Source organism: Fistularia commersonii, chromosome 9, assembly GCF_037954325.1.
Source record: "Fistularia commersonii isolate RoL2024-O1a breed Wild chromosome 9, RoL_Fcom_v1.0, whole genome shotgun sequence".
In the NCBI taxonomy this organism is placed as follows: Eukaryota; Metazoa; Chordata; class Actinopteri; order Syngnathiformes; family Fistulariidae; genus Fistularia; species Fistularia commersonii.
In genome coordinates this window covers 2,123,044-2,137,551 of record NC_141292.1, presented here as the reverse complement: position 1 = coordinate 2,137,551, position 14,508 = coordinate 2,123,044, and the positions used below count along the sequence as shown (strand labels likewise).

The 14,508-nt window shown below is 44.3% G+C and overlaps 1 protein-coding gene across 1 annotated transcript; it reads left to right on the top strand.

Annotated features, from left to right (window-relative positions):
• Positions 1-1,478: 1,478 nt before the first annotated feature.
• Positions 1,479-12,116, top strand: mtfp1 (mitochondrial fission process 1). The gene is made up of 4 exons (XM_086151847.1): positions 1,479-1,636; positions 9,228-9,355; positions 9,444-9,676; positions 10,513-12,116. Exons 1-4 carry the CDS (start codon positions 1,567-1,569, stop codon positions 10,577-10,579), a joined length of 498 nt encoding a protein of 165 aa, XP_086007973.1. The 5' UTR covers positions 1,479-1,566; the 3' UTR covers positions 10,580-12,116.
• The last annotated feature ends 2,392 nt before the right edge of the window (positions 12,117-14,508 follow it).

Here is a 14,508-nt window from a genome sequence, read left to right as displayed (position 1 = left end):
ATTCAGTTTCAGAGCCACCTTCCAAGTACACCCTCTCTCTCTTTAAGAACAGGCTTGAAACCTCTCTTTCTGAGAAAGCTCATAATGAGCTCGAGGTTAGCCCCTAGTTTTGCAGCCATAATCTTGATAATTCCTCCCACTCCTCCTATCCTGTCTGCACTCACATTCCTTCATCAACGCATGATGATAACCTCATATACTTTATTGAGTCCCTGGGCTCTCATTTCCCAGGTTTCCAGGGGCGTTACTGCAGTGTCTTGCCAAGCACCCACCAATGTTATTTCTTTTATGAACATTATAGTTATCATTGTATCATTTCAGTGAATACCATTGAACTATTAGCACTACAGTTGTTACTAACATGGGATCATTTGTGCCTCTATCAAACTCTTGCCTCCTATCTTCATTTTTTCTCTCTCTTTTTCCAGTCGAGGCAGAAAGCCACCCACCTAGATGGGATCATCAGAGCTTTCTGCATTGCCATTGTCACCTTGCCATTGTGTTTCTGTGCATCATTTTAAAGAGTGTGGTCCAGACCTGATCTATGTGTAAAACACGTGCGAAACTCAAGGCCTGCGGGCCAAATGTGGCTGGCCATGGCATTTTATGTGGCCTGTGAAAACATCTCAAAAAGTCTGATTGTCTTAAAATAAATAAGTCAAACGTGTGCATTGACCATAAATTACATTCCCCACATTCATGCTGATCATGTTATCTGCAAAGTGATGGCGCGCCGCCATTAGATCGCAATGTATCCTCGTCAATGCCATTTTCAACATGTGGAATTGAGAAAAACATGTGATTCCTAAAGGATCAGGAAGAGAGAAGTTGATGGTTTTGAACAAAGCTAATATCATAACTAGTGTTGCATGATGTTTTTCTTAATTCACTTGGATAGTTTGTTTACTGATTAATGGAGTAATGTGGGTTTCTTAAGATTAAGATATACTTTATTGAGCCCCAAATTCTTTTGTCACAGCAGTGTAGCATATACAGTATCAATCAATATGGGTATAAATATAAATTGTTAATGAAAAGATAATAAAAGACATCCACAAAGACAGTATACAAATAGACAGTAGAATGAACAACAATAACAAGGATAAGAATAGACAACAGAATAACAGCAATATAACCTGACAATATAAAAGGATTTATGTTAAACATAGTATTTTTTTACATCTATGCAAATGCATGTGTATCATTTTGGATTTGAATAAATTCAGGTATTTAATTGCAATTTGATTTTAATTGTTATTGAATCTAATTGAATAATTTAACATTAAGGAGTAGTAACATTTATATTTGATATCACATTTGGTTACATTTATACTGTTAAATCAAGTTTGACACCCCTAATCTAAAAAGTATATGAAATAATTTATCATTTATCGCCATATTTATGAAATCTGACTTAATAATTGTGTTTGCTGCCCCCTAGTGGCCAAGCGGCGCTCCTGCAGGCAGCGGGATGCTGTCGCTAATATCACGCCCACCTCCAGCTCCCTGTGACGGTCCGCTCTCACGGGGATGGAGTGAAGCCGGAGACGGAAAAGGGGTGAAGCCATGGATTCAACCGAAGAAAAACCTACCAAAACGGTCGACATTTACCGCGACACTTGGGTCCGGTTCCTTGGTACGTCATTATTTTATTTCCCTTACCCGTTTTTCTTTTTTCCGTGGAAAACCCGAGCGGTAAAAACAGCGGAAGACACACGGCTTGACCCTGAAGCTCTAAGCTAGTTAGCGAGCTAGCTAGCTAAGAGCTAGCACCCTAGCCGGTTAGCTTGTGGGAAAGCTCTATTTATAGCAAATGTGGCGTTTAGAGGACACTATATCCGCCTTGGAGGTGAAACACAAACACGGTCAAAGTCTACCATGGAGCCGTGCGCGTAAAACGACACGTAGTAGCACTCCATGCGAACCGCCCGCCTAGGTTGCGCAGTATCCGGTGAACTCCTAGGACGCCCAGGTAGTGGAGTTGTAGTAGAAGTTGTAATGCAGGTCGGAGCGGTGAGTCATGCAAACGAAACGCCCGCAGGCTCGGCACAGACACCGGGTGCAGGAGGAACAGATCCAACGGGGTTGCCTCCCCCGTCGGAGGGCAGGGCAGGGACAACCACCGAAAGGGGGTCCGAAGGGCGTCCTGGCTGCAGCACCCCTCACCTACATTAGTCTGCGCTGGCACCCGGTGAGGTGACCTTCCTTCAGTGCCCATAAGTCAGGGTGTAGAGGTGCAATGCTCCAGATGGGGTTTCTGGATCATTAAATCCTATTTTTTACAATCATTTCCTCACTTCTAGATGAGTATGATGCATCGATGGACTAATAGATGCTGAACTAAACTCGTAAAACAACCATGTATCATATGTTATTGTTGTTGTTGTGAAGTCCTAGTTGTAATGATTACCACCTGTTTACCTGTAATCTCTACCACTTTAAGATTTTATTTTCCATTTTCAGTTGATGTAAGTGTTCATCTCTTAAAATGTAGGTCGGATGACAATGTGGGGTTACAGTCACTCAAAGAAACAATTTGCAATCTTATTTTAAAATGAAATATGAGAATTGTGGCTTAGCGGTTAGCGCCTCTGCCTCCCTGGTTGGCTTCTTACGGGGGGTCTTTGCGTGGAATGTCCCCGTGTCTTGGTGGGGTTCCTTCAGGTTCTCTGGGTTCCTCTCACAGTCCAAAAACATGCAGGAGGTTCACTGAAGACCCTTAATTGCCCAGGGAGGTGAATTGTAGTATGTCTCTGCATGGTGTGTGAGTGAAAGAGTAAATAGTTGTGTGTCTACAGGGCGAGTGAATGGTTGCATGTTTATAGGACATGAACGTGAGAATTTGTCTTTGTATGGCGAGTGTGAATGTTTGTATTCACTTAATGACACGTGAATGAGAGTGAATGCTTGTCTGTCCACAAGAATGAGAGGGGGCTTCGCATGTTTTTATGTTCTTTACCCCGAGTGCATGATTAGTGATATAAATGATGAATGAGTTAATGAATGAATATTGTCTTTGCACACATAGTTTTTGAAAATGTAAACATTAAACCTGTTACTAAAAAATTCCTTTCTATCTGTCTCTCTGGATGCGTCACAATTTTCAAGTAGATAATGTCAGGGCGCTGCCAATTTCTAAAGATATGAATGTATAAAACAAATCTATGGATATCTAACTACTTTACGTTCAGACACCATCGTTGCACAGTTATTACCCACACAAATACTATCTCGTCTTAAAACGTTACAGTTGTTTGTACAAATTGTACCGAGCCAAATGAAATTCCTTGTATTAGATTACACAGTGCAATGCATAATCTCCATTTGGAAAATGGGGATTATGTAAGAAAGATTAGACTTCAATTGAAATGTTGCTGTCTGGATTATCACAGCAGCGAGCAGAGCGGGATGTTTTGTTTTTAATGTCGCTGAAGCTGCAGCATCTGTCGGGGGAGTGTACACTCCTCCTCCTGTATGTATCTCACTGATTTTGACATTTTATTCAGCATAAGAGTTTTGCTGCCGACGCGCGGCGGGCTTAACGGCGCCTTGGCAGAATCTCACCAGAGAGTAACAGGATCACCACTCAGTCGCAGCTGATTGTTGTTTGCGAAGCACGGTCAGCAAACCGCGGGGGCTAAATCGCAGGTTTCACACAATTTATTCTTACTCTTGATTATATATTGGACACTCGCAGATACTCAGTCTGCAGATATCAAAGTCCTTCACGGTGTTATTTCCATTTGATTCAGTAAATCAACAGGATATAGACACGACACTTTGAGGGGAAATGATTGTGCCAAAATAGAGAATAAGTATGATAAGAATAGTGCTTTTGGCCTGTCGATGGTGTTGTGGAAAATGCAACTGTTTGTACGTGTGGCAGTGCAACATTGCAGTGAATACAGCTGATTACTATCATAAAATCAATAAAGATAGCCTGCTGTCCTGTCACACCCCTGGTAAGTAGCTCAACAGAGGCCAGTGAGAGAGCAGGAATGTTTGCCTGTGCTACTCAACATTTAAAAAAAAAAAAAAAAAAAAAATCATATTTAACCCTTGACAAACCTTCATTCGTGTTTACTTATCGCTTCACTTTCCCGTGAAGGTGCAGCTTTTCAAACACGACGCCCGTTGCGAACAGTGTTAACCTGAAAGCGTTTGGTCCGCTGCCTGTATGTGACTCCGGCTTGAGTTATTTTATCATTAGCTGACTCCTTTTCCGAAAGATAGTCTCATCTATCCCGGTGTGTAGCTTAAACATCCACGCTCATTTCCATCGAACGTTATCGATCGACAGTTGTGCACAACAGAACGCGTCGGCGGGCAGCTGTCGTCCCTCGGCTGCTGAAAAGCACAGACGGTGAAGTGGAACAGCCGTCTCTGGGTGTTTGACTACGATGGGGGGGGGGGGGGGGGGATCTTCAAACAGCTTGCATTTCAAGGACTCGCTGTCATAGACTAGAAACGACTGTGTGGTCGGAAAGCCGAAATGACTCACACTCCCGCTTCCCGTGTTCGCGCACAGCGAAGAGATAATGGCTGCATCATAGACAGAGCGATGTGTATTACAAGTGCACAGCAGTCATTGAGAGAAAACGATAAAGAGGATAACTCTGCAACTTGACACCACGCGTTCATGTGCACTTTAGTGACGCTGCATTAGCAACCGTGGCTTCGCGTTACAAAATTAAAGTAGGAGGTTCTCGACCTGACACAGACATTTCACTCCGTTATTTACATTCTAACCTCATTTTAAAATCCCAGCGAGAAGTGCCGAGAAGCCGCAGTTACCCCGGGGTTAATCACTTATCCGCCACATCAGTCAGATTTTTACGCCAAATATAACAGGGTTTATATATTCTGCACATGCGTTGATTAATGAAAAGTGATTAAATAAAACAAACAACAAATGAGATTAAGCCAAATACACCGTACCTGCTGGATGATAGGGCGCACAGTCAAGGTGCTGTTAAATCTGATAAACGCTGCCACATTATCTGATACGGTATCAGACAGTGCACTCAAGTAATCTGGTAGACTTATAAATCTGATAAGGATTGTTTGATTTGTCTTTTATTATTATTATTTTTTTTATGTTGACACACTCAAGTGTATCATCACAGTGATTTTGAAGGCGTTGTTTAAAAATGAAAGCCGGCCGCCCCCATATATCACACAATATGGAGCGATCCAACATTGGCCCTTTTTCAACATTTCTAATATTTTGTTTTATTATGAGTTCCAGGCTTCTGGAAACCTCGAAAAAAAGGCAAAGTGAAATTTTGCATCGCTTTCGCTTCTACCGCTTACAACCCGTAATATCATGGCCGTCTGAAGTATCATAGGTTTTTTTTTTTTTTTTTTTTAAAAGAGCGCCATAATAATAGAGCTATAACTCTTTAAAGTTGTCACCGTTGTGTTGGCAGATATTCAGCCGGTAGAAAAATGTGAAGGATCGGCCAAGTGGATATCGGCCCTTTTTTCAAAACGTGTTATTTACAGCCGTGCCTTCAGCCTCTGTCAGGGACGACCTCTGTGGGAAAAGGCATTTTACTCCGGCAACTCATTTGTCTCCACGAGTCTTTTTCGTACACATCATTTATCCTCCGTCGCACGCGAACTTACAGGGTTATTAGCGGGATGATTCAACATTTCAAATACTTTGCGCGGTGGAGGGAAGCTCTAAATCAACCCGCTCGCCATTTTCAATCATCAGCTTTTTATTTATGATCTGAGTTTTTCCTGAAACATTAAAAATGTCTTTGTGTTGATGCAGTTCAAATTTTGTACTTGTCATGACGGTGATAACAATAACAAAAAAAAAAAAGTGGCGCAGAGTTAGCGCTGCCGCTTCAACAGAATGAAGGTCCCCGTTTGGATTCCCTTTGTGTTTGCAGTTTCCATGTTCTTCCCGTGTTTGCCTGGGGTTCCTCAGGTTCCTCAGGTTCCTCCCACAGTTCTGGAACATGCAGGAGATTCATTGAAGACCCTAGATTGTCCAGATGTGTGAATGAGAGGGTTTGTAATGGACAGGTATAGATAATGATTTCATGAATAATAGCAATAATTTATATTAATTGCTGTTCTGCTGATTCTGGACTATAACAATAAGAATAAGAACAACTTTATTAATCCCGAAGGAAATTGCTGATTCTGAGTTTATGATCTGAGTTTTTCCTCTATAAAGTTTTTCCCCTATAAAGCGCATCTCTATATAGGCAGCACCTACTAATTTTTAAAAGAAAAAATAAGTACATAAATGAGTCACAGGTGTCCCAGTTGAAACATGAGATATCAACGCAGGAAAGATTTTTTTGAAAACTTTTGATTAAATAAATGACATAATGCAAATGCTTTTTTTTTTTTTTTCCAGAACAGATGCCGAACTTTTGAGTGTAGCTGCTCTGTTTCCTTCTTCCACAGCCAGACTGAGCGCTTTCAAATTGAAAGCCGCACCAAATGCATTTCTGCGCGTCTTTTTCACGAGGGGTGTGTGTGCAAAAAGCACAAAATGGCTGATCTGAAGAATTATCGTAAATGCGAGCGGGTTTACCGAAAAGCTTTCATTTGTCCATTGTGACGGGGTGGGCGGAAAGACGCTACCGTAATAACCCGCTAAAAATCCATACCGTTGTAAAAGCCGCAGTTGTCAAAGCGTGTGAAAAAGTAGCGGCTTGTATGCCGGAATTTAAGGTAACTCTTCATGAATATCTTGTTTAAAAGTGTTATTATGATTATCCTCAATAGAGGACAGGCTTCAGTTTGACCCCAAGGCCACGGCGTCCAACTCTCAGCGTGCATCAACGTGGTCGAGACAAAGTACAAGCCTGCCAAATAGCTCCAAACCACCTCTGCGGTTTGTTTTCTAGACAGTCTGAACCGCCATTTTCCTCAATGACACATACACCCACCCACACACACACACAATCACACACACACGCACTCAGTGTCGAAGCGACATCTGGTCAGAAAAGGGGCTGCTGATAAAATGACTTCAAATGGGTCTAAAGTGGGGATAATTTCATGTCCGTTCACCGCTTTGTTTGCAGAAGTATGTTTATTTAAGCCCCTAACAGCCTATAAACACCCCGACTATCGCTTCATGCCCGTTTAGCAGCACAAACTCCAAAATTAGTTTACTTTCAGTGTCTCTCGTGTAAACGTGTCCCCTCTGGTCCAACCATTGCGTGGAAAGCCTGTGTTTCCTCATGAAACACTGGAAAAGATACCTTTTTTTTATCCCCCCCCCAAAAGCGTCGATATTGTTATTGTTTACCTCAAAGTGTCTCACGTGTTCCTGACCGCGTGAAACGACCCATTAAATGGTTGCGGTGTCAAATGTGCGTGGCAAAGGGACACGCTTAGAACGCAAACTGTTGAAACCGTGCTGTTTGCGGAGGAATTGCGTAACGAAGCAGGGTATTTTTATTTTTTTTCTCACTGGGCTCCTGACCCAGATTGTAACACCGGCCTCTGTGACTCACAGTCTCACTCGTGTTTTCACGGGTGTGTTTCATTTCACGTCGATGCACGGAGAACAGACGTCAGAAAAGAGGAACAAACAAATGTCCTGTCTCATAGAAATTAACCAAAAGCTGTGTTTTTATAGTGTTTTTATTTCGGCCTCGCAGCAAAAAGGTCCCTGATTGGATCCCATCACGGGGCTTCTCTGTGTGGAGTCTCCATGTTCTTCATATGTCTGCGTGTTCGTCCCACACGTCCAAAAACATGCATGAGGTTCAGTGCAAATTCTCCAAATGTGTTTAGTGAGAGGGTGAACGGTTTAATGCAGAGGTGGGCAAACTTTTTGGCTCAGGGGCCGCATTGACTTTTAAAATTTGACAGACGGGCCGGGTCACCACAAGATAAGATACATATAAAAAAAAAAAAAAAAAAAAAAAAACGCATTTATTAACAGTATATATTAGACTTGTCTGACATTTGCTTTGAAAATAAAAAACAGCTTGGTTTTAAGGCTCTGACCTTTGCTTGGATTTCAAGCACAAACTGGTTTTTCCCTCGTAGCTTCACGTCCAGCTGATTCATGTGTGTCAGTATGACCACAGTAAAGGCTAAATCGCAAAGCCAATCTGTGTCATTCAGCTCAGGAAAATTCTCAAGTAGCTCCAAAAATGAAATAATCTCCTGTTTGAGCTCCCACATTCATTGATCCAATCACTCAATCATTCACATCAAGTATAGATTGCGGGCCATGTTAAAAAGACCAACGGGCCGGATGTGGCCCACGGGCCGTAGTTTGCCCATCCCTGGTTTAATGCCTCGATATGGTGTGTGGAAAAGGGAGTGAATGGTTGACAGAGTGAATAATAATATATTCGACACTCAAGGAAAACCAAACAGATGTATTCAAATAGTGCAAATTACGTTGCGCACCTACCGATTTTTATAAGAAAAAAGATATTGTACATAAATCGGCTGCGCTCGTCGCCGTTGAAACATGAGATATTAATGCAGCAAGATGTTACAAGAAAGATTTAACATCTACAACTACCGGAACATAACGCAAATGCTTCTTTTCAGAACAGATGCCGAACTTCGGTGCGGCAGCTCTATTTCCTTCTTCGACAGCCAGAATGCTCGTTTTCAGTTTGAAAGCCGCATCAAATGCATTTGCGTGCGTCTTTCACGGATTATCGTAAATGCGCGTGGTTTTGCCGGAACGGTTTCATTTGTCAGCTGTAACCTCTTCGGAAGTCCAGAAGCTACCGTAAATACCCAATAAAAATCCATAAATTAGCCGCATCGTTGTAAAAGCCGAAGTTCTCAAAGCACGTGGGAAAAAAGTAGCGGTTTACATGCCGGGATTTACGTTCCACAAAATAAAAGGGACAAAGTGGTTCAAAAAGGGGTTGTATTTCTACATGATCTCTGAATGAGAGAGTGAATAATTGTATCCTTGCGGTCCAGGGTGAACCCGCCTCTCGCCTCATGTCAGCTCGGATAGCTTCCACCCCCTCCCTCGACCCTGAGCACAGAATAAGCCGAATAGATAATGAATGAAAAATGCACTTGAGGCCTCTCACATGATGTATTTTCTGGAAATATCAGTATTCTCAGCGCACCTCTTACATCAAGGATTCGTCACAAGTACAAAAACAGTTGATCTCGGAGCACAAAATGGAAATCCGGTTCGACAGAATCGAGGGCGGACTGTTTTTCGATGGTTACTCCACGAGGCTGAATTCATGTCCGTGCACGTGCAGGCTATGCCAATGAGGTGGGAGAGGCTTTCCGCGCCCTGGTGCCCGTGAGCCTGGTGTGGGGCAGCTACGCCGTGGCCACCGCTTACGTCACCGCCGACGCCGTGGACAAAGGGAAGAAAGCCGCCGTGGTGAGGCGTCGCCCGTCGCGTTCCGCCGGCTGGAAAATCACCTGCAGAAGATAACCGGTTATTTTTCGTTTTTTTTTTCCCCCTCCAGGCACATGGAGACAACCCCGGCAGGACCACGCGGGTGGCGGCGGCAGTCGTGGACACTTTCGTGTGGCAGGCGCTCGCCTCCGTCATCATCCCGGGGTTCACCATAAACCGAGTGTGCGCCGCGTCCCTCCACCTGCTAGGCAGGACCACCAGGTGGCCGCTGCCGGTGCGCAAGTGGACCACCACCGCCATCGGCCTCTCCACCATCCCCTTCATCATCACTCCCATTGACAGGTTGGCAGAAGCGCTCGCCGTGGATTATGTAAAGTGCAGATTACGCAAGATTTGATTTTAAGGGTTTGGCTGCCCACACGCCGTAAGCGGCGTGAGCTATACTTGCAAAATACACGCAGGCAGCTAAGTGCTACATTCACCCAGCCCGCGCAGTTTTAAACTAGTTAGTAAGCCTACTTGGGTAAGCCTCGCGCAACGTGCCGGGGAAAAAAAAAAACACTTCTCTGATGAGAGGAAAAAACATACTGTATGCTGAAGAGATGTTTAAAAAAAAAAAAAAAACGAAAATATTGAATATATGCTAACATAATTTCCGGAATATCGAGCACATCTTAATATAAGCAACACCAGCTCAAAATCACAAAATAAATATAAGTGTACATATACGGTATATTAACTTGTCTACAAGCCTCAGGTGTCCACGTTGGAGCATGAGATAGTTACACAAAAACATTTTTTTTAAACTTTTAATTAAAGACATACCAGTAAGATCTACAAATACATCGTGGAAATGCTTTTTTTTTTTTTTTACGAACAACTAAAAAAGATTTATAATAAATATCACACATCCATCCATTTTCTACCTCCGCTTTGTCCTGCTCCAGCTGACAGGTATCTCAGTCTTCCTCCTTTAGAATATCACGGTAATTTAAACAGTCTGATGTAATGAGGCTAAATAATTCGGCGGCGTGAAACTCCTCGCCAGCCCAAAAAAACAAATTAGCCGCATCGTTGTTTAAGCCGCAGTGTTTAAAGTGGCGGCTTATAGTCCGGGAATGACGCTACACTTTACTATTATTCATACCAAACTATACTTTGTGTCCGCTTTTGTGCAGGTCGGTGGATTTCCTGCTGGACTCCAGCCTCCGGAAGATCTACGGAGATGGAGAGAAGCACGACTGACGGAGGGATCCGTCTTCACCAGCGGGGGGAAAAGAAACAAACCAGTCAACAAACCCCGTGGATGAGCCACCGAAGAACGGTTTCGCGGCGCAAGATCACGCCGATCCTCACCAAAATGAAAAGAAAAGGGACTTTACTGCTACATTATTTTTATTTCCCAATTAGAAAAATCCTCGCTGAGAAGTGCAATCTGGAATTGTGTGGAGTCGCCCCGCTCCCCTCTTCTTTTTTTTTTATTTTTATTTCGCATGAGTAGCCTCTCAGAGCTACTGGGGCGTCTCCGGACGGAAAACGACTCTGAGATCTACCTCGTCTCAGTTCTTTCCTTCGGCAGGGAAACATTGTGAAGCTGATTGTGAAAACGGCCAACGCCTCCAGGGTCGCCACGGTGGAACCCAAACCCTCTGCGCCCGTCAGCCATTTTTCAGCGGTACTGTAATGACTGTCCAGAGAGCGTGTTTTCACCGACGCCCCTTTTTAATAGCTTTCTTTTCTTTGCTCGTCCGAAAAAACTCCCACACGCTTTCCCCGAGCGTTTCACCTCACCGCCATTAAACGCTCGCGCCGGGAACAGATCGTCCACATAATGTACGGGGGAAATGTCCCAAACCAGGTTTTAACACCAGGCCGAGGTGACCTTCGGCGATCCGTGACCGATTTCTGATCCCAGAATTACAGCTGGATGGACATCATTTGTACATTAGGGTTTTTTTGTTTTTTTTTTTCATGTTCCTCCATTTAATATCACACCTCCGCCAATTACCTTCTCCAGCACAAATCGAAGGCGGGGGGGGCTGTGAATTTTTGAACCCTACACCTGGGAGTAAAAATAAAACGTCGCACGTTTACAAAACAATTGGCATTTAAGATGCTTTAAAAGACGGTGACGTGAATCGGCATTATCAGTTCATTCTCGGAACGCCCCGGTGTTCAAACCTCCCGTCTGGTAGCGTCAGACTTTTGACAGGCACAAAGTTATTTTGGATATTATGAGCTGATTAAATAACCCGACGGGTTCTTACCGTTCCCGTGTTCTTCCATCTCGTACAAGCACCTTACGTTCTACCGGCCTCGGTGCGGCGCCCGCGCAGGAAACGGTGAAGGAATCCCAGATAAACACCTGTTATTGCAGAGCCGTCGTCTCAGAAAACTATGCAACAGAAAAAAAAAGCGGCGTCTGAAGAAAAAAGGGAAAATAGCGGCGGGGGTCGCCGTCACCAGCAGCTACATGGGAAAACACTGTTTATCACGTCTCACTTCGACCTGTTTTAGCAAAAATCGGCTTGTATTGTAGGAAATACAGAAAAACAAATGACCGGCGTGAAAAAAAAAAAGGTATTATCGGATATTTTCCTACCCATCCGTAACATTTCAGTGTTGTGCAACCCCTGAAACGCCACTAGCTGTGATTTCGAATGTGAAACAAGAGTCGGGAGATCCGGAACCCGTCGTCCTCCTGCGGCGACTTTGAAACACTGGAGAGAGAATGACATAAGAGAAACCTGTAGCCAAATAAATCTATATATTGTCGATTCTCTGCGGTGTGTTTTGTTTGTTTTTTCTTTTCCCTCCCGCCTCGGAAGCAGAGGAGAGGGACGGACGTCCGTTGGTCCTGATTGAAGCCCCAGCTGAGGCGCGTTCTCCAGACGAAGAGGCAGCATAAGAGGCCCGGCGGACGCTGCTGCACTTCGCTCTGTCATGTTTGCTCTCGGGTTTGCGTGTTTGGTCCTCCTGGCCACGACCACCAGCCAGGCGGGTAAGAGGACAGCTTTCTGGGGTGCAGCACGGCATTTTTATTTTATTTTTTATTTTTTGGATTGTCAATTTCATACAGCCGACTTAGAAAAATATCTACTGACAATTTGAGTTTAATGCTCATTGGATGATTTTCTGCATTTCCTTTTGGTTGATTATGGCTTCATTTTAGGCTTTTTTTTTTTTTTTTTTTTTTTTTTGCCAATTTTACCAAACTATTTGCAAACAAAATCTGCACAAACGTTATCACTGGCAAGCTGAGATTTTTTTTTTTTTTTGTTTTTTTTTTAAATTAAAATTCAATTGTGTTCAAAACAACTACACGGCAATTTATAAACAGCAAAAATCCCCCTTTTTTTTTTACATGCAATTGGGGAAAAAATTGCAAAAATGGGGGGAAAAAAAAAAAGGCAAATAACTGACAGCAAACCATACAAGAGCAGCACCGTAGAAAGCATCGCTGTAATCACTAGTATTTATCCGATATCGGCTATTTGGCTCCGATATCGGCTATTCCAACTCTCTCCTCATGTGAATCCTTCTAACCCTGAAACCATGCCGTCGTTTGCAGACCTTCCGGACGGCCTCGCCCGCTGGTTCCTCACCGAGCCCCCGCCGTACGACCTGGAGGAGACCTTCCTGCTGGAGGAGGTGTACGAGCCGGAGATCCCGCCCGTGGTTGACTCCGTAAGAAGCAAGAAGACGACGGCAGCGGCGACCAGCAACCTTCCGCTTCTTCTGCAGGAGGACGTGCAGGTCACTGTGGAGGAACATCTAGACAGGATCACAACTGGTGAGCGGTCGTCCTCTTGCACTTTTTTTTTTTTTTTTTTTTTTGTGTGTCCCTCAAACGTCGCTGTCTTCCAGCTGAGGAAGGTGGCGTGGACGAAGCCGGGAGCGTCGCCGTGTGGACGATGGTCCTGGTCGTCGGCGTGCTGCTGGCGTCCGTCCTGGGCTCCGTAGGCGTGGCCTACTACCTGTGTGTGTGGCGAGGAGGCCGGATCCACTACCAGCGCCAGAAGGAGAGGCTGCTCAGCTACTGAGGGGTGGAAACTAAAGCTAAGTCCTCTCGCGGCGCCGCTTTTCGGGCGTCGGCCGCTCTCCATTAAAGTACAAGCAAAGATTTTACAGCTCAAGTGTCTCCTTAATCCGTCGATGAGCTGCGTTTTGATGGTTTCTGTGCACGCCGAGGTCACGTGACCCGGGGGAAATGGAAGTCATGGGGGTTTTCCATTGGTTCACGTGCAGACAACATGGTGTGGCCTTCTAGAATCCCCCTTTCCTGTACAAATGACACAAGCTCTGGAATATTAAACGTCTTTAATAGCACCCTTTTGGTGGCTCCCTGCTGCAGATCTGAAGATTTTAGCGATCTGACGGTGAAGGTTCTTTATGCATTGGAGGAGTGTTATGTGTCGCCATGAATTTCAGCGGTGAGAAATCAATTGACTTGCATCAGTTTTTTTTTTTTTTTTTTTTTTAAAGAGTTCTTCTCACCTGCATGGTTTCCTTGTCAGCTTTTTATGCATCCAGAGGACTTTTAGGTTCTCTAGTCAGCCACGAGCTCTTAATTTTTTTTTTTGGGTGCTACTTAATGAAATCTTGACACGGGATGTTTGTGCCACGGTTTCACACCGTTTACTACTTAAATTGCATTTTCAGTCCCAAGCTTTGAAAGGTCATCTTCGTAACCGAAATCAAACATCTGAGGTCTTCTTCTTCGCAGGAGTGACTGAATGAGCATTCAAAAATGTCTCCTAGCTGGTGGGAGGGGGGGGGAAGGAAGTAGTTGGGGGGGGGGGGGGGGCGCGAAAGAATTTCAATAAAGTTAAGTAATGCATTTCTTTGTATACGTGAATACTAACTTTAGATGAATTTCCTGCGAAATGTAGATGAACCCTGCAGTTCCTCGGATGGCCACTAGGGGGCCGGACTCCTGCGTCAACCCCCTTCCACCTGTTTTGGGGTTAAGATCACTTTGTCGCAAGTCAACATTTCACGCCGCTTGGGCTAACCCCCACCCCCCCCCCCCCCCCAGGGCCCTGAGGAGACAAAGAGCTGATGAATTGAATTAATCTGGCCTCTTGTGACGGATGGGTCCGTTCACAGGGGAGTGCAAAACAGCAGCATTGTTAATCTGTCACTCCGATTGCCACGTCCCTCTATGATTTGTG